Source organism: Gigantopelta aegis, chromosome 6, assembly GCF_016097555.1.
Source record: "Gigantopelta aegis isolate Gae_Host chromosome 6, Gae_host_genome, whole genome shotgun sequence".
Lineage (NCBI taxonomy): Eukaryota > Metazoa > Mollusca > Gastropoda > Neomphalida > Peltospiridae > Gigantopelta > Gigantopelta aegis.
The window spans coordinates 14,854,116-14,875,463 of NC_054704.1; the positions used below are offsets into that span (position 1 = coordinate 14,854,116).

Sequence of the window (21,348 nt, forward strand, 5' to 3'; positions counted from 1 at the left end):
CAAAAAAAGAACGGATCCGCGCCTGGGGGAGAGAGAGAGAGAGAGAGAGAGAGAGAGAGAGAGAGAGAGAGAGAGAGAGAGAGAGAGAGAGAGAGAGAGAGAGAGAGAGAGAGAGAGAGAGAGAGTTTATGTGTGATTGTGTCTGTATGTGTGAGAGAGATAGCGAAAGAAACAGAAGGAGAGAAAGAGAGAATGTGTATGTGTGCGTATGTGTGTAGTGAACGTAACCTGATATGAGAAAAAAGCTTCGAAATGTAGTTGCAAATAAGAAAATATTAATACAACATATTCACATAATGATCAATAAAACAATTTATTGAGCAAACTTGTAAATAAGCATAACATCACACTTCAAAAACAGAAAAATGCAAAAACAGTAATAAGTTGAGTGAGAAATACTGTCGTATACATTGAACGTCGCCAAAATAAAGATATTAGCAAAAAATAAAATTCCAATATAATTACTAAATAATACTATATCTACGTTAATGCTAATACTTGTTATACGTCTATTACATAACTTGATCATGACTTGTTCAAAGGAATGCCCGACTCTCCTATATATAATAATATGTATTTGCAGTAGTGAAATCGAACTCATTTTAACACGCATGTAAATGATGTTTAAAAATAAATAAAATAGAAGTACACTGTACCTGTCAATCATTATATCTAGTTATTGTTTTTTAAAACCTTCTTTTTATCAACACTGATGTTTTACACAATGTTAACTTGTGTTAATTTTCATGAATTACGTTAATTTTTTCGTCATTTAAAACAATTAATACATTGATATATTTTAAAAAGTTAACATCAGTAAGCTTTAATGCAGGATATACAATTACTAAAACTAACTGCAAACAAAAAACGTTGTAGATTCTAATGAACTCAGTTCGTCCTGCTAACCCTAATTATACAACCAGTAGATATCCCCAACAAAACACATTACTTGTAATTGAACTAGACTGAACTGTTAATGAACAAAATGACAGAACAGGATAGTTTATTCACTCGGCATACGAGGACAGGACACTTGATTCCCGAATACAAAGGTCTCTGTAAATTTTGCCTTTACGTCTCTACATAGAAGTTCTACTGAAATAAGAAAAGTATAAAGTTGTTGTCGTAGGGTACGATTGATGGCGTGAGACAGGTGACAGGGAAACTCAGGACGCAGGTCCAAAATAGAGACATTCGAGCAAATATTTTAACCATTACTATAATGAAAATTGAGCAAAACTGAGCGAGTCTTCCTTACATCAATCCCCCATCCTCCACCCCATGAATAATAACAATCGAGCGCCACCATGACCATCTTACTACAAAGTTTTGTTAGCCGACTTAATAGAAAACAAGAAGTTATAGCAACATTGAATCAATACGACTGGCTCATTTAGGCCGACTAACCTAAGCCCAGATTAAATTGATCTTTCGATTTTTCACAGTATACGTATAGAATTATTATAACTGTGATTTCCGGCTGATCTCAAGTTCATTGAAATCCATAAACTCGTGCACGTCAAGTAAAGAGTACACCTCGTATCTGGATTTGGAATGTTGTCCAGTCTTTTTTCGAATCAAAAACAGGACAGATATCCAGGGTACCAAGACACAGAGTTAACATATCATATGCAGTAGTATTTCATTGATAAAATACAATAAGAACCTCCACACAGTATCCTTGCACTGCGCCCACGTTCCTTAAGTCCAACCCCAAAAGAATCCACGAAGATGCAAATACAGCAGCAGAATATATTTCGAGAAAAGTTGATTCACTGTGCTGTTCAGAAACAGTATGTCCAGTCCTAAAATTGTAGAAACAGATTCCAGTCCCCGGTATAATATACTCGACTGATCTTCTCCGATAGTCAAACACATTGCTCAATGACAAAAGTGGAAAGAGCTAAAACATAACGTTTACAAGATCCTCTACGGTCTTGAACCCACAACGCTGAGGACAGCCAGTTTCTTTGATGTCCTTACCAGTTAGTTTCCCGTCTTTTAGATACTCCTTTCCCATTTTGTCTTGGCACCACAGTAGGACCTCGTCTACAACTGGAGTCTTGACTTTGGCAATCAAAGCAAGACCCTTGGCCATCACGAGACCGTTTGGTACATCTTCAACCAAATACCGGTACTGAAAATTGGGAACAAAGGTCCCATCTTCCGCTATATTCATGGGATGACAAACGCCGTCGAAGGCAGAATTGGTGCTGAGACAGGTAAGTAGACTGCTTGTGTCTGAGATGTTGTCGGCATATTCGTTCAGAAACCAGTCGTACAGGTGCAGAACATGCCACATGTCCAATTTCGGGTTCTCGCTCATCACTTTCACAATTTCAAACATCTCGTCGGCAATGCTCTGCAGTAATTTTGCCGATTTGTCGCCAATTTCTTTATAAAAGGGTGGTTTCTTGTCCAGCGGCTTTCCGTCCCAATCCTTCCACTTGCCGTACATGAGGGTGGGGTGAATCACAGACATATTCGTCAGGTATGGTTCCAGGTAGTTCTTTCTTGGCTCCACCTCGTGCTGTGGCCCAACAATCTTCTGTAGCAACTCCACCGGCTTGTGTGCCGGTTTACTCTTCCCGTTTATAACCGACACATCAACGGAAATCTTATTCGCCAGAACTTTAACTTTCTTTCCGAATTCAACAATCCTACATGCCCAGGGTATATCGGAGAACGCAACAATGGTGCATTTATTCGCTTTAGACTTCAAGATGTCCAGACACCCGAATTCGAATCCAGGTTGCCCGGTGATGCCTACAATTATTGAATTATTATCCACATGGGGAGATATAGCCTCTAGATAAGTGTTGTTGTCAGGCCAAGGCATTGTCAGAATAATTACATTTGCTCCCGGGACAACCCTTTTAGGGTCTTTTGACACTGTCCTGGGCTTAGCTTTTATTTCGACTGGGTCTCCCTCTACGTCTGTCGTCTGCACCACAAAATCTCCATCCTTCAGATTTTTCCTCCACTGCTCAGCCTCGTCTTCTTTTAGCACAAGGACTCGTGCTTCGATATTCTCGCGAGAGGCTGCGAGACCAGCTACCACATGGGCAACGTTTGCTCCGCCGCACACTAACACTACCACGTTGCTCATTTTGGTCAAGGGTGATCTGAAATAGAACGGTACTCGTAAGAAAAACAAATATTTTACGGGTACATGTATATCGACACAATTATTATGCGTTTAGCTTGTATGTGCAGTACTAGTTTTCAAAACCTAAGATTGTTTCAGGACTTTATAAAGGGGGTGAGAATCATAACATTCTGACATAGCAATTAAGCCGAGCTCTCAAGGGAGTGCAATCTTCAAATGGGTTCGCTGGCATTCTACACAGGACGTTTTCAAATAAAGAGACACATTTTCATGGCAAATTAGTGTTGTGTATAATTGTAGATAAAAAAGTTAAAGAAATCATTTACAAGGGCACGTGAAACAAGTTGGGGTGGGTGTGACACTCTGAATCCGCCAATTTTCAGAATTAGGCACATGAGGGCAGGCATTTTAAAATAAAATTGTATTTATACTGTGTATACATAGGTGAAAGGTGTGGCAGATGTACCAGGCAAATCAGTAATTAGTATAACGGGCCTCCAACCCACCTTTATGTGAGAATTTCTGAAACAGCACTTAGGACATGTTCGCAAGCCAAGGTATTATTCCGTATAACTAATGCATTTCGAAATGCACCAGTTATACGGAATGGTACCTTGGCATGCGAATCTGCACTTAGAAGTGCTGGCACCAGAGTGGTTGTTCATTACTTTTGTTTTATTGTGTTACAACTAACAAACATTAACTGTGTATAGTTAAATAGTATATAATTATGACCTAAGGTACTGAATCATTGAAGGTGATGGGTGTATCGGTCAGTAGACCGCTCACCTTAACTGCTTTAGCCGTAAGATCAAAGCTCCTCTGGGGACCCATTCTCTGCTTGCGTTTTACCCGTCCCAACCAGTGCCCCACAGCTGGTATATCAAAGATCGTGGTATGTTCTATATAGGGAAGTGCATATAAAAGATCCTTTGCTGCTAATGGAAACATGAAGCAGGTTTCCTCTAAAGATTATGTGCCAAACTTTGCAATGCCTGTTGCGTGTAACTAGCCAAAATAGTGTACTTAAACATATGCCTTTAAAAACAAAGCAAAACACTACCCCCCCCCCCCCAAAAAAAAAAAAAAAAAAAAAAACAAAACAAACAAAAAAAAACCCCCATACACAACCAGAAAATCCAATAACGTTAATAAAAACATGCCCAAAACAAACTTATGTAAATTCGGCCAATACAGATGTGAAATTCGCTTTAGTGGTGTCGTTAAACAAAACAAACTTATGTAAATTCATGTTTGAGGGGAAATTAGCCGACGTTAATAAATCAACATGCTTTAGTGGTGTCGTTAAACAAAACAAACTTATGTAAATTCGGCTTTGTATGACAATTACCAGATGTTTGAAATCCAATAGCCGACGTTAATAAATCAACATGCTTTAGTGGTGTCGTTAAACAAAACAAACTTATGTAAATTCGGCTTTGTATGACAATTACCAGATGTTTGAAATCCAATAGCCGACGTTAATAAATCCAATAACATGCATGCTTCAGTGGTGTCGTTAAACAAAACAAACTTATGTAAATTCGGCTTTGTATGACAATTACCAGATGTTTGAAATCCAATAGCCGACGTTAATAAATCAACATGCGTTAATAAATCAACATGCTTCAGTGGTGTCGTTAAACAAAACAAACTTATGTAAATTCGGCTTTGTATGACAATTACCAGATGTTTGAAATCCAATAGCCGACGTTAATAAATCAACATGCTTCAGTGGTGTCGTTAAACAAAACAAACTTATGTAAATTCGGCTTTGTATGACAATTACCAGATGTTTGAAATCCAATAGCCGACGTTAATAAATCAACATGCTTCAGTGGTGTCGTTAAACAAAACAAACTTATGTAAATTCGGCTTTGTATGACAATTACCAGATGTTTGAAATCCAATAGCCGACGTTAATAAATCAACATGCTTCAGTGGTGTCGTTAAACAAAACAAACTTATGTAAATTCGGCTTTGTATGACAATTACCAGATGTTTGAAATCCAATAGCCGACGTTAATAAATCAACATACTTCAGTGGTGTCGTCAAAGAAAAGAAATTCGTTTACCTTTCAAGCACTGACTGAAATTGTATGCTATTTGTACTGCACAGAAGATTATGTTTTGAGCCTGTTGTGATTCAGTGGGGGTCACAGGGGTCTCGTTTGAAGTGCCTTTTTTAATAACTTAAAAAAAAAAATTCATCATCCACAATAAACAGCATTAAATTGCCCTGTAAATGCGTCTCTGAACATCTGCATTTTAACGTTTTCAATGGAACATGCCTCCGAACTCAAATTGCCCTTTATAGACGTTTGTGATCCCCCTTACAAAGTCCTGGATCCACCCCTGCTGAATTTAGACTAAACATTATAAACAAGAGTACATTATCTATGTGTCATTTCTGCAATGTAAGCTAATACTTACGACACATACATTATTTAAAGATACCGCTGTGTGTGTGTTAGATGTCAGCAGGGAATACATTATATACTTAGCGTGCACCGACCCGAGAGACGACAAGAATATATACCGAACGACAAAAAACAACAACAAAAAATTCAAAAAACAAAAAAACAAAACCCCACATAAATATTAATTTAGTTTTCTTTGGTTTGTTTTAGAATATTCTCTTTGAATCCAACTAGGTTTGTGTCTATTAAAATTGTTAAAGGGACATACCCTAGTTTTTAAACACTAAGGCATATATTTCACTATTAAAGCCGTTTATGATCATTGAAATCAAACATTACTCATATTTTATTGTTTATATTATCCATTTCTGTACAACAAGTGTTTCTGGTCATCCTGGTGTTTTTAATACCACAAAATGCATTTTTCATATTTTTAATAACGCACGTGCGTCTGAGAAGTAACGGTTATGGAGTTGAGTTTTAGTCTAGTTTAAAGGGTATTTCAGCGTTTTACTGTCTCAGACTCTTGTTTCACTCTGTTGTGACGTTAACCAAAAGTGTTACCGGTTTGTAAATTAATCAAACTTAGTGTCCATTTTCACGGGTTGAAACTAGGGTCTGCGGCTTTAATGCATTTGTAATATTTTAGGCTCTTTTAATATTGTCTGTTTACCGTATTAATTTTATCATGAAACAATATACTGTATATGTTAAGATATTCGCGTATATTTTGTTGTTCAGTACACATGTCCAATCTTTTTTTGCAATTTGTTCACCCATTCTGCCCTTCTCGATTTATGAACCGGCCTCGGTGGCGTCGAGGTTAGACCATCGGTCTACAGGCTGGTAGGTACTGGGTTCGAATCCCAGTCGAGGCATGGGTTTTTTTAATCCAGATACCGACTCCAAACCCTGAGTGAGTGCTCCGCAAGGCTCAATGGGTAGGTGTAAACCACTTGCACCGACCAGTGATCCATAACTGGTTCAACAAAGGCCATGGTTTGTGCTATCCTGCCTGTGGGAAGCGCAAATAAAATATCCCTTACTGCTAATCGGAAAGAGTAGCCAATGTAGTGGCGACAGTGGGTTTCCTCTCAAAATCTGTGTGGTCCTTAACCATATGTCTGACGCCATATAACCGTAAATAAAATGTGTCGATTTATGAGATATGTGCTAAGTACACACGATGTGCGTCTATGGTAATCGGACGGTACGTCAATGGTAATTACGTTCCAAGTACACTGTCCTGGATTAATGGCTGTTCGATAGTGTGAAGGATAACATTTAACGACGGTTATATGGCGTCGGACATATGGCTAAGGACCAGCTGCCAATACATCATGGGCTACTTTTTTCGAGCAGCAACAAGGACTATTTTATATCCAGCATCCTACAGGCAGACGAATCAGACAGTCAGATACATATTATATGAAAGCGTAATCTTGAGACCGAGTTATTGCGGGTGGACACCGACAGAACTAGACTACGTTGAGACCTAGGGCAGGGGGGGGGAAATGGCTGTTGCCTCCTCCCGAAAACTACGAAAAATGTACCCTTTGTGTCTAATTAGACAAGATCCTATAAAACTATGTCCTCATTCTAGTTAATTCCCAACCCTTTGCAGAAACCTATTATACGAAACATCACATTGTTGTCAATGGTATATTAAATACTGATTAACGCGATAGGTCAGAGACCAATTCACAAAACACCGTAAACCGGAAACGTAAATCTACGACTAAACTACAATTCACTGCTAACAGTACAACTAACATATTTGGAAGTATACATATTTCATTTTCTTTCGTCCTTAAAATGCCCCATCTTCCGTAATGGTGTAATGTTCTATGTCAAATAGATGCCAACCGACAAGTGTAACTGCTAACCGCAAACGTAAATTTACGATGCTTTGTGAAATTGGCTTCAGATTGTTACAACTTATGCCAAAACGTTTATCATTTCCACTGTCAAATTCACAAAAGTTTGCAAAATCTATTTCTGTAGATTCCTTCTACTGGATGAGTGACTGATTTTGCATTGTATATATATAGTCATGATTTTCCTCATTAGAAATGAGTGCACACCTTGGCTAAAATGTTACGTTTGAATGAGAGCGCATATAGTATACAGTATATATGCGTTTATAATATTCGTCAAAATATAGAAATTAAGAAGAAATTTAGCTTATAGGTCTTTATTTACACTCAAAAAAAGGTGTAACCGACTAAACTACTGAAGTTATTTTGGGACGGAGGAGATGTGGCTCCCATATGTCTTATTATTAGAGACAACCTTAAAAAAAAACAAACAAACAAACAAACAAACACACACACGCACAACCACATAAACCCCAACAAAAAAAACCCACACCAACAAACAAAAAACATGAGTCCATCGACGGAGATTGATGCTATGATCTATCGCAACTCAGGCAGGTGTTCTACGATACTGAGCTACATTTATGATTCAAAAACAAAACAGAGGAACACGTGTCCGCCCCTCTCTTTTAACTAGACCATGGCATTGTATTAATATTAATCAATATCTACATTTATGACTTCGCCCCCGTTGAAAATTGTCTTCGACGGTTCAGCATAACAATGATAATATATACATAACAATAATAATAGTATATACACCTCACAACTTGTTTGTTTGAAGAGTGTGTGTGTGTGTGTGTGTATGTGTGTGTGTGTGTGGGGGGGGGGGGGGGGTGCTTAGTAATAGGGCGATCGTCCGAGGTGCAACGATGCGTGGTATGTACTATTCTGTTTAAGTATTTATAAATATCTTGCCGGTTTTGTTTTGTTTTGTTGTTGTTGTTGTTGCTTTATTTGTTTCTTCTTTAATTTTTCTTTTATAAAAATAGGATTAACATATGAGGCGGTAACGGACTCCCCCAACCCCATCTCTCTCCGGTCCCACCCAACCCCCACACATCTCTTTTCCACCACTCTCTCTATGTGTGTGTCACTCTAACTTAAAATGTGTTAACATGTCGTCAAACAAAGATTACTTTCCTTTCCGGAGTTTAGAACTTGTTTGAACATCACTGACAAGCAAAGTCATCCCAGATGAACGTTTCACATCTCGCTGCCAAACGTTTAGACCATGCATGTGTAAATATAGCTACAAGCGGTGAAAACTGTAACTTGATACTCCAGTGAAACCATGAATGTCTTTAGAAATAATTCTAAATATGAGACTGAAAGTTAAGCTTTATATATCACACAAAACAAGGATTATAATTTACATTAATAACTTGTTACGTATCTTAACTTTTTAGCAAGTGGTAGATGCACCTACCTGGAATCCACGTGAAAAACATGTATATGTAAAACACACAGTGCTTGCTTTCGGTCCTTGACCCAAAATGGTAATCACCTGGCACTGGCACTCTTCCTGGAATCCACTCTCTCTCTCTGTCGGTCTCTTACTAGTAGCCGACAGGAAAGCTAAAGCGAGGTACCTGTTGTGTGTTACTGTAAAACTATTACTGTTATGGTCTAGGCTGCAAAGGATTGGTCTACGCGATTAGATGCGAATGGGGGGGGGGGGGGGGGGGGGGGGGGGGGGGGAGGGGGTTGACTGGTATGATTAAGAACTAATTGGTAACCGCATGACGCCAGTGCAGTACTGATAAGCACATAAAAAGCATACTTTTGTACTAAAATTCTAGCAGGTTTTAAATTATAAGTAATGAAGTAATCATATTTAGAACATATTAAAGCACGTGTGTTAGGTACGTAACGTGTATACATGGTAGGAATTTAGTTCTCGGTTTTCGGGCTACTTGCCAAAGAAAAAACAAATCTTCAGTTTCTTTAGATACATAGCAAAGTTATTTTGACCTGTCAATCATGGAAGTGTTAAAGAAAAGAGCTTACTCTATTTCAAAGGATGTGGGTGGGTACGTATGGTTACAGGAGCATTAAAGAAACAACTAAAACGCTATAATAATCTTCCATCTATTCAACTGATTTAAGATGAGTAAATCATGTTTAAGTGACCACTTTATTAAGCGGTCAACTGTGTTTAGAAAGTAAAGTAAAGTTTAACGACACCATTAGAGCACATTGATTTTTAAATCATTGGCTATTAGATGTCAAACATTTGGTATTTTTTACTCGTTATCAGTCAGAGGAAACCCGCCACATTTTTCCATTGGTAGCAAAGCAATCTTTTATATACACCTTCCCACTTACAGGATAGCACATGCCATGGCCTTTGATATACCAAACGTGGTGCACTAGCTGGAACGAGAAATAGCCCAATGAGCCTAGCAGTGGAGATCGATCCAAAACCGACTGCGCATCAAGCGAGCGCTTTACCACTGGGCTACATCTCGCCCCTCAGTCTTTAGAGGTCATATAATTCTCCCTAATTAAAAAATACTTTTAATATATTGCAGTATAAATCAACATTTTTAAAACATCAGACTGCTTATTTCAATGCGTATGTGTTAACTCAAGGTTCAAGCATGCTATCCTGAGCTGACTGCCTAGGATAATGGGTGATGTCTAGCTGGGAGAGAGAAATCTGTGTAGTGATCTTACACATCTGGATAGATGGCTGTACCGAGATGCGAACCCTGTACCAATCTAATTAAAATTAGCTCCACTATTACATGTGTAATAGTGGAGCTAATTTTAATTAGATTGACCCTGTACCTACCAGCGAGAAGACCGATAGTTTAGTCACTATGCCACCAAGATGGGATAACATAGAATAACATATACATTTTGTATTTATATATACTTATTTATATTAAAGGGGACTGGTGAAATTTTTAGGGAGGGAGCCAAGGGCAAAATTCCTTAAAAAGAGCACTTCAATGAAAATTGTAAACAAAATGTCCCCAAAAAAGGGGCACTTTGTTATTTTTATTGGTGACAGGTCCCCTTGAATCCGCATTTGATATTTATTTAAAAGTTTTAGCTTGTAGCTTATAACGTTATTATTGGTACTGGGTTTTTTTTATTATCATAAAGCGAACTAATTAGGTGCGGATCCAATGTAGTTTTGAGGGCGCGCATTGCTTTTCCGAATTTTGAAGTTCTCTAGAAAATACGGTGTCAAAACTATCAAACGTCTGACTTTCAACAGTCGATAATTAATGAATCAATGTGCTGTACTGGTGTCGTTAAACAAAACAAACTTTTAACTTAGTTGACAAGATTGACGGGCTGGCACCCTAGAACGTATCAGTGGCAATATCGTATCAAGCCGTTGTGAATGACTAACCATACAGCCAGAGCCAGAGATACGTATTAATTCATTACCCAACTCGGGGCTGCAGGGACGTACCTACCAAAAAATACCCCTTCTTTTTCTAGCTGGGAAGACTATTTAATACTGTACTTTTTTTTTTTTTTTTTTTTTTTTTTTTTTTACTAACCCACTTCCTGCCCCCGTAAGTATTTTAAGCTAGGTAAGGCTCTGGGAGATGAGACAGGATGAGCATACGTGTTTTTAGTTATAATCCTTTGTTAAATGGGGACCGGCCTCGGTGGCGCCGTGGCAGGCCATCGGTCTACAGGCCGGTAGGTACTGGGTTCGGATCCCAGTCGAGGCATGGGATTTTTAATCCAGATACCGACTCCAAACCCTGAGTGAGTGTTCCGCAAGGCTCAATGGGTAGGTGTAAACCACTTGCACCGACCAGTGATCCATAACTGGTTCAACAAAGGCCATGGTTTGTGCTATCCTGCCTGTGGGAAGCGCAAATAAAAGATCCCTTGCTGCTAATCGGAAGAGTAGCCCATGTAGTGGCGACAGCTGGTTTCCTCTCAAAATCTGTGTGGTCCTTAACCATGTCTGATGCCATATAACCGTAAATAAAATGTGTTGAGTGCGTCGTTAAATAAAACATTTCTTTCTTGTTAAATGGGGTCGTAACACGTTTTCTGTGTCCGTTGCAACCAGATGTTAGTGCCGAATACAAATTAGCTGCATAAATGACCAACGTTTCTGAGACATGTGTTAGTATTTAACTGTAGATATACAGGTTCTCGAAAGTTAGTTTTGTTTAACGATACCACTAGAGCACATTGATTTATTAATCATCGGCTATTGAATGTCAAACATTTGGTCATTTTGACATAGTCTCAGAGAGGAAACCCGCTACATTTTTCCATTAGTATATTTTTATATGAAGCATATACCACGACCTTTGATATACCAGTCGTGGTGCACTGGCTGGAACGAGAAATGGCCCAATGGGCCCACAGACAGGGATCGATCCTAGACAGACCGCGCATCAAGCGAGTGCTTTACCACTGGGCTAAATCCCGCCCCAGGTTCTCAAAAGGCGTATCATCACTAACTGCACGTTTGTTTGTTGACTGTATACTGGTCAAGAAGGTGTCGAAATATAGCGGCTAATAACTTTCATAAAAGTTGATGTTACTTGTCAGTTCGCATTAATGGAAGAAAACGTGTATTCATTAGTGACAAACCTCCATCTCGTATTGCTACATGTTTAACTTGTTGGATGCCTTAGATATTAGCATAACAAAAGTCAAGAATAGTGCACCAAGTTTTATTACATGAATGGTGACACAAAACGTGAAACTAAACTAAAAGATAAATTATTATATGTTTAAAAAGTATAAAAAAAGGACCCGTTTTCATGCATGGTACATCCTCTAAAAGTTGATCAGTAAAACGTAGAAAAATGCATAACTTTTAATTATTAATGTCCATATTGATTTGCAAGAATTTGATTAAATATGCTTGTTTGTTTTTCACCCCACCCACCCCCCAAAAATAAAAATAAAAACATACAAAGAATGCTTTATAGTGTGGAAATGTAAAACAAAATATATAATATGAGTACAGTAAAAAAATTATATATTTTAACCGATAAAACAATTTTACACTTTAATACATGTACTACAAGTGCCATTGTTTGCCATATTTCTTTACGGTTTTGTCATTAAATTTATGACATGTAGTATGATGTATAGTTGATTCTATTCTGTTATCAATAAACACAACAATGCTACAAACCTATACATACAGGTCACTTATGGACATAACATGTGGCCCCTATATAGTTAAAATACATGCATCTGTGTTACCAACGTTTAAGCTGGGTCCCATGGCAGAATTATTAGTAATTTGATGAATTTGGTCCAAAATGGTTTAGATAAATTAAAGCTACAATATTTCACACAAAATATAACAAAGTTAAACCCCAATAAAGAAATGTAGTTATCTCTGTGTTAAAGACCAATGTGTTCTAAATGTATTGTAATTACAGCAAATAAAAACTTTTTTTTAATTTAGTTTTTACAACAATCAAATCAGCACAACTTGTCCAATTGACACATTTGTCCTGAGAAGTATGGTAAGGAAAACGAGCATGATTTTCAAATTACCCTTCTGGATAATTGATTGGGAAATACATTTGCCAAATTCAACTTTATTTCACATCTAATCTTTTTCTCTTTTTGATATTGTGTGGTTTTCCTTTTTATTTTTTCAAAAATTACAATTACCCATGACACAGCCTTCCATCCTCTCTTTGTCTAGGACATGTTTTCCTAGGAAACTCAAAAGATGTATACATACATGTAGTACCCAAGACTGATGTGATTGACCTTTCAGTGGATGTAATCTCATTTTAAATTACTGATTGATTAATCTGGCAAGCAGCTTAAACCATGGTGTATGGAAGGAATACACATGAAGTGGTTTTATACCAGGTGAACTTACATAGTAACATTAAAATAAACAATACAGGTACAACATTTAATTAAGTTTTGCTCTGCAGAGATCATCTAATTAAAGTCTGAAGACTTCCTAAGTCTTTAGTCTGGATCCAAATCTACAGAACAATAACATATATATATATATATATATATATATATATATATATATATATACTTTAACAAAATAAGGTTTTCCTTTATTTTAGTTCAACTAAAAACAATCAAATAAAAAATATATAAATATCACTGAATAAGTGTCAAGAATTATAGCACAAAAAAAAGAAGAAAAAAGACATTTGATTGGCACTAGATTACAGGCACTATTAGTGTACATCTAAACTGACAGTTACAAATGATGACGACATTCATTAAAATGTTGTTTGAGTATTGTATAACCTAATTCGGTTACAAATCTGTAAATGGTTTCCAAACACAAAATTTTCAATAAATATTCTCAAATATTTATGACAAAGAGGAAATAAAATTGAAATCATGGTTCGCACGGTCTTAAAAAGTGCTTAAATTTAGGAGTTTGAAATGAAAAGTGCTTATTGAATTTAATGTCAGTGCGACAAGCGCGTCATTTTAACCAGAAATTACGGAACAAAACAATAGTCAGGCGAGACGACACAGAATCACTTAGATTTTGAAGTTTTTGCAAGCACATGTTCAACTGTGGACTGTGTATGATTCTTAGCTACAATAAATCAAATGACAGCTCATGTAGAATATAATCTCCTATCGGTACATCTCCCTAATACTGTAGAAACATACAGACATTAGGGCAAATATGGGAACCATTTTCATAATGAATACAGAATACTATCTTCATACCTGCACCTCTTTCCATGAAATAACCCCTACATGTCATGTATGCAAATCTAAACTATATGACCCATATTAGCTATAACACACATTTGTAAATGATTTTTACAAAATAAGTTATTTTGGTAAAAGACACATAAATAAGTAGAAAATCCATAACAATATTCATATTGATGGAAAAATTTTAAAACATTTTCATATAATGAAAATTTTACAACACGTAAAATGGTTTAAGTAATAATAGTATTTTGCTTCCATTAAATATATCAACATCTTGTCATTCTAATTAATTTTAGACATCTCAATATGTCAAAATGTTTTCAACCCAAAATGTTTACAATGTCTGTCACACTCAGGGGGGTGGGAATTGGTGAACTGTAACAAAGAGGAAATCTAGAGGGGTCCGGGGTTGTGAACTGTAAAAAAGAGGAAATCTAGAGGGGTCTGGGGTGGTAAACTGTAAAAAGGAGGAAATCTAGAGGACAAGGACGATTAAAATGCAAGGAAACGCAATGTTCCAAGAGAGGAAAATAGCGGATCCGAGAATTCCCACCTCGGGCCTGCACACTAAAATTATAAAACACATTTAATTTGGTTTTATTAATACAAAATATTTTTATCTCAGATGATTGCAAATCATAATATACGTATGAAAAGACAAGTTTGAAAATCATCCTTCTAAAAAATTTGCTAAATATTAAAGATAGTAACTGCACTGTTGGCCATACTGAATAGAATTGCACAAAAATAAATTCATATTCACAATGTTCATGTTTTCACTAAGAAATTTATTGCAGGAAATATGGGTACCGGGCAATTTTATTTGAAAAAGAAATGAGAGAACTAAAATATGACCGTAAGGATGGCAAAAAAGAACAATTGAATGGAACAAAAATATTCAGGCATGCAAAATGGGCTCAGTTACCTCAAAGAGAGATGCTAGTGAATTAATGGACATGGGACTCCAAGAATGGCACCGGGACCAAGTATTCGTGAGGTAATGTTACCACACTCGTAAAAGATAAAACAAATTATTGGTATAGGCGAAACTTCCAACCGACTAAACATCCATCCTAATTAGCACCTACTATGTGCACCTGTTGAAACCAAAACTAGGAAACAATTGTTGCCTGTTCTATTAAAAAACTGCATAGATATAATTTTGGCTAAGTTGTTCTAGATATGAAATCTAATTTAATAACAATATAATCTTTGATAAACGTGCTTGGTATCACACAATTTAATATATTTATTAAAATACATTAAAATCACTATCTAATAGGAATTAATAATAATTATGTCCAATGGTACTATGAAAATATATTGTACACAAAATATAATGTTAATGTAACAGTATGTTGGTGGATTTCTTTGTAATCATCCTTGTTCTTTTTATAACAAAGAGTTTTGTACTTTACTAGACATCACAGACAGCAAAAATATCACATTGCACATATACAGAATTACACACATTTGTTTTTTTAAATGTTAAATATTTAAACCTTGGCTTACCTGAAAAATAAGCATTAAAGAAAGAGATAACAATGTTTATAACAAATATATCAATTGTAAAATTTAGGTATGATTGATATAAAGATATAAAACAGATTTTTCTGGAAAAGATAAACAAATTTTAACTAAGATAAAGAAGTGTGAAAAATAAGGCACTATGAATAAAATACTATTAGTATGGATCTGTTGTACAATCACAGCATAGAGCAGTGTACTATAATCACTATCTACAAAACACTTTGGTTTACTGTAATCCAGTCTATTTTAGTAGTGAGTAAATTGGTGTTTATTAAAATATTGTCATTATTAAATAATATACCCAGGACACAAGCAACCAGGAAGAAGAAATTATACCTTGAAAAAAATTTAAAATATTTTTAATGGACTGAGTTACAGCAAATTATACTTTTCAGGGCACAATATTTCACGAGAATCGCTGTTCTGTTCGCGTGTTGGTTATGCAACTTTAAAATCGCGAGAACCGCCATTTGGTTACATGGTGAACAATTACATTCTAAATTTAAAAGTACCATATATCAGTAATGAAAGTAAAAATCAGTTTGTTTTTAAATACATTTGAACCAACAATGTAGCACAAAACCGTAGTTCAAGTGTTTTAGGATTAGGTAAGCCTAACTCATTGGTTATGAGAACTATATTCACGTAACCGAACAATCGGTTACCTAAGTAAAACTCATGTGAACTGACTTTCGGTTACCTAACATTTTGAAATATTGTCCCCTGCTTTTTATATGGTTGATCTAATCTAATCCTTAGTTTATATATATTAAATAAAAATTCCATGCAGATCAAATTCACAGCACCATTCAAAACAGATAATTTAATATGTACCTACCTAAAACTTAATGTAATTAAAAAATGAAATACTATCTCCAAACCAAAAATCTAATTTGTTATTTTTAATGCTATTTTGGGCATTATAGGGCAGGACGTAGCTCAGTGGTAAAACGCTCGCTTGACATGCTGTCGGTCTAGGATTGACCCTCATCGGTGAGCCCATTGGACTATTTCTCATTCCAGTCAGTGCACCACGACTGATGTATCAAAAGCTGTCGTATGTGCTATCCTGTCTATATGATGGTGCTTATTAAAAGATCCCTTGCTACTAATAGAAAAATGTAGCTGGTTTCCTCTCTAAGACTATATGTCAAAATTACCACATTTTTGACATCCAATAGCTAATGATTAATAAATCAATATGCTCTAGTGGTGTTCTTAAACAAACCAAACTTTATCCTTGGTTTTTTTTTACCTGAACTCATTATATATCTATAAAACTTCTAGATAAATAATGATTTCCAAATGATAAAATTCAGTTAATTAGAAACAGATTATTTGCAAGTAAACTGAATAACAGACTATAGCATTGTTTATGGCTGAGACATTAACTGATTGAGAACATGATTTTTTCAATACTATTTGTGAATTTGTACAGCCATTTTTAATTCTGCCATTTTGTTTTTATTTATTGCTGATAAGTCCACTGCATAAAACTTAAATGAAACCTTTACATTATATAAGTATTCATATTTTTGTAGTTAATACTAGTATCTAAAAAGACATTACACATGGAAATGTTACCGGACAAAGGTTTTTGTAGTAGAAAACAAACAAATATTTGGATAACACAGTGAACACCGACTATTTACTGGTAGACAAGGGATGACACATATGTACATAAACCACATTACAAGTCATGTATTACACAGGCTTATGACCTCAAACCAAAAGATAATTATAGAGAGCTGCTTTAATAAATATGTATATGTTTTTACAAAAAATATCAAGACAGAAATCACTATATAAAACATGAAAGACGAACATATTCTGGATATAATTAGAAACATAATTTTTACAATGATCAATCAAAATAAAAAATAACAGTGTACACTTATCTATAATACTGAAAAAATAGCACACCTGTCTGGTAATTAATTAAACAAAAATTGCTTTCCTTCTGGAAGTATTGTCTTGAAACATCAACATACCTGTGTATGTCCCGGGTACTTGAAATTGTGACATTATTTATCTTTTAAAAAATGTGTTATTTATATACTAAAACGCAAAAGAAACGCAGGTTCTCATTAAATTGGATATAAAATATTAAAAAAACAAAACGAAATGAAGATTTCAACATTTATTTTGGAGCTACACCAATTCGGCACACATTGGTGTTGGAAATTTTTGATTGAATTCCTTTTTGGCTATTGTTTCATGTCATAAAGTAGGGTGGGGGTCCATGTTAAAAATGTGAAAGAGACGACCTGTAGCATTGTCAAAGTCAGTATCGCGTGTGACCACCCTGGGCATTCAAACAGGCAGTGCAACGTCTCCTCATTGAGTTGACAAGCCGTTGAAAGAATGCCTGAGGGAGTGAGTTCCATTCATGGACCAATGCTGCCTCCAGCGCCTGCATATTCTGAGGTTGTCCGCGAGCCTGAAGGCGACGTCCGATTTCATCCAAGACGTGTTCGATAGGCGCCATGTCCGAGATAAGGCTGGCCACGGCAACGTTGGGATGTTGTGCTGAGCCAGCAACGCCTGTGTTGCCCTGGCAGTGTGCGGCCTGGCATTGTCTTGCTGCAGCAAGCGCACACGTGGGTGAGCGGGAAAGAAGGGAACGACGTGATTGTTGATGACGTCATTTTGGTACACGGCGGCATTAACGCGTTGTCTGAACACATGAAGTTGTGTTCTGTGGTTGAATGAGAACCCACCCCACACCATCACACTACCCCCGCCCCATCGGTCGGCCTGCAGAACGCAGCAGTCGGAGTAACGTTCATGTCGACGTCGCCATACTCGGATTCGGCCATCAGCGTTGGAAAGATTGTAACGGCTCTCATCAGTAAACAGAACTTGTTGCCACTGGCCACGTCGCCATCTTTGATGTTGTTGCGCCCACTGTTGACGTTGTTGGCGGTGCCGAGGGGTCAATATTGGTCCCACATAAGGACGGCGGTTACGGAGTCCTGCTGCCCTCAGACGGCGTCGGACTGTATCGGCGGACACTGGACCACGTGGACCACGCACCTGGTGAGCGGTGTTAGCTGCTGGCAGCATCCGATTCCTAAGGTGGGTCACCCGGATGTACCGGTCTAGGGCTGCGGTTGTCACCCTCGGGCGGCCGGTGCGTGGTCGATCGTTCACAGATCCAGTGATTTGGTGACGTTGAGAAAGGCGTGCGATTGTCGAAACATGACATCCCAATTGTCTGGCTACAGCAGCACGGGTCTGTCCGGCTTGCAACATCCCGATGGCCATCCCTCGCTGGAGTTGCGTCAGTCGCGGCATTTTTAAAATGTGATTCTGTTGTCTGTCACTACTCAAATTGAATTTATGCGATTAAATCCAGGTGTGTAGGCTTTATAAGCATTTCAATGAGTGTGTTTGCACTGGATTCATGATACGGATGATCCAGCACGTGCAAACAACGTGTTTTGAGAATTTGTGACGTCACACAGGTAATGAAATTGACACGCAGGTGGGACTGCGGTGTGGGTGTGTGCCATGTCCTTTAACACAGTTGAGGTTCAATTCCACCAAAGATACTGCTTTACAAAGTGCAATTCTTTCGCATTTTCAGGACCTGCGTTTCTTTTGCGTTTTAGTATATATATACAGATAGATAGATATATATATAAAATTAAGTTATTTCATAGGCCAACAAACGTACAGCCATTTTGTCATTAATGTGTTTTAATTATTGAAATACAGTAGAATCTTGTTGGGTCAAACTTGGAAGGGTCGAATACATCGCAACACTCAAACCAAAGATTAAGTCCCGAGTTACACTGACACGATGTTGACCGAATGGTTGAGTCGAACTACCTGATATGGTGAACACTTTTTCGAGCCCCAAAGGGGATCGAGTGAACAGGATTCAAGCGTATTATGATTACCATGACACATTTGGCTACTCCACACTGTCACAAGCCCAATCATATACTTTAGCCGTAGTCAAATAAAACAATCTACCTGATAGTAATACCAGTATACTGTGCATAGGAAAGAAAGTATTGATTATATTGTTCTTTTTAATATCACCACATAAAGGTTTTAATTATGCAATATAAAACTATTCTAATATTTACATGCAATTAGGTTTTCTCTGTATTATTATTTTAAATTAAACACATGGGTAAAAGAAAATTGATATCTCATAACAAATGCAAGTTTTTCATTGTATTTATTGTAACCATGTGACTTGGTAGGAGCAAATCTTACCCTCATGATTACTATTAAGTTATTATACTCAACACAGTGTTGAAAATGCACATAACAAGTATAAAATATCCGATACAAAAATCTATCTGACTTTAACTATGTACATTAATGTCTTTGAATATCAAAGGAGTCAAATCATAATATAATGCTATTGTGGTTTTCTATCTGTCATCAATCTACAATCTATAAAAACAGCTTCTCCAAAAAGAATAAATAGTAAATTTTCTATTTATGACACCAGAGTACATTTTAAACTATTAAACAATTGGTGTCTAAGTTTGATACTTCATATTTAAAAAGATAGAACTGGGCTAGCTTTGGCATTCGCCAAACTGTGAATTTTAAAAATAACTGGCACATTTTTTTTTTAATTTGGCAAAATAATTTTGTTATAATTGATGTCATGTTTTATAATAACTGGTTATCTATGAAATTTTGAAATTTATTACATAATTTGGTGAAATTTTCTACTGACCCAGAGCTAGCCCTGCAGAGCACTACATACCACAAATGGGGGGAAACCTTACAGCAGTCTAACACTGAACTACATCCTAGAACTACCCTACATCCTAGAATCCTAGAACTGCTCTCACTTACACTAGAGGCTGTAATGTAAAATCAGGCATTCACCCTCCCAGCTACCATATGTTTTGAACTGGTATAACCTCTTCAAGTTAAAAGTTCTTTGCTATCCACATCCCTCCCTTCCCAATTCACAGTGACTTCACTTGGCCAACTTCAATGGGGATTTCAGGTTGTATTTCAGGCGTGTCCAATTTCTTTTTAAGTTTTTGTTTTGTTTTTGCATCACCTGAAAATGTTCACCTGCAAAAAGATGTGCACCACCTACTTTTGTTTTCACATAAACATTTATTCAAATTAAAAAACAAAAGATAAGATTATAAAATATATGTTTCATTCAATAAATTTTACATGAACAGTACCTGAATTATGCCAATATAAAACTGCCTAATCAATGCAGTTTGAGGAAGCATGTATTTATTTATATTCTTTGTGGAAAATAAATACCAGTACTACAAAAACAATTTCTCTGTTATAAAATGTACTGACTGGCTGAAAAATGCTATATTGTTTTGAAAATGTTACTGGTACGCCTTCCCCAACATTTAGTACCCCCCCCCCCCCCCCAAACCCCCAATCACAACGATATACTAATAATAGTCACATGTATATAATTCTGCTGCCTTTTATTGGTGCAAAAACCCCAAAAGAAGCCATTTATATGTAAAATGCATCATTCTAAATCTGTAAAATATAAAAGAATCGATACATGTCTTAAAAAACCAAAAAAACCCATTGTAAATTGTTTACAGTGTGGTACAGTTGTTTGTTAATGCCTTTTGACAAATATATTTACACGGTTTGTGGGATATACCAGAAATGATCACACGAAGAAGGGGAGAAAAGAGGAGAACACAGAAATCAAGAATTGAGAATTGGTGGGAAATGTTCTATGCAAATAAATCCAAATTATAGAATTGTATGGCTGTTGGGAATA

General features: G+C 36.6%; 2 protein-coding genes across 2 annotated transcripts in view; both read right to left on the reverse strand.

Annotated features, from left to right (window-relative positions):
- Nucleotides 1-294: 294 nt before the first annotated feature.
- LOC121376157 (opine dehydrogenase-like) lies at nucleotides 295-9,002 on the reverse strand. The gene is made up of 2 exons (XM_041503964.1): nucleotides 8,836-9,002; nucleotides 295-3,125 (listed from the first exon to the last, which is right to left on the reverse strand). The coding sequence occupies exon 2, from the start codon at nucleotides 3,107-3,109 to the stop codon at nucleotides 1,904-1,906; it is 1,206 nt and encodes a 401-aa protein (XP_041359898.1). The 5' UTR covers nucleotides 3,110-3,125; nucleotides 8,836-9,002; the 3' UTR covers nucleotides 295-1,903.
- A 10,217-nt stretch (nucleotides 9,003-19,219) lies between these two features.
- LOC121373952 (XK-related protein 6-like) overlaps nucleotides 19,220-21,348 on the reverse strand; it is a 12,864-nt gene continuing 10,735 nt past the window's right edge. Inside the window, exon 3 of the mRNA XM_041500800.1 lies at nucleotides 19,220-21,348. This exon is cut by the window's right edge and continues 1,973 nt beyond it. The gene's annotated coding sequence lies outside the window, so the exon portion shown is untranslated.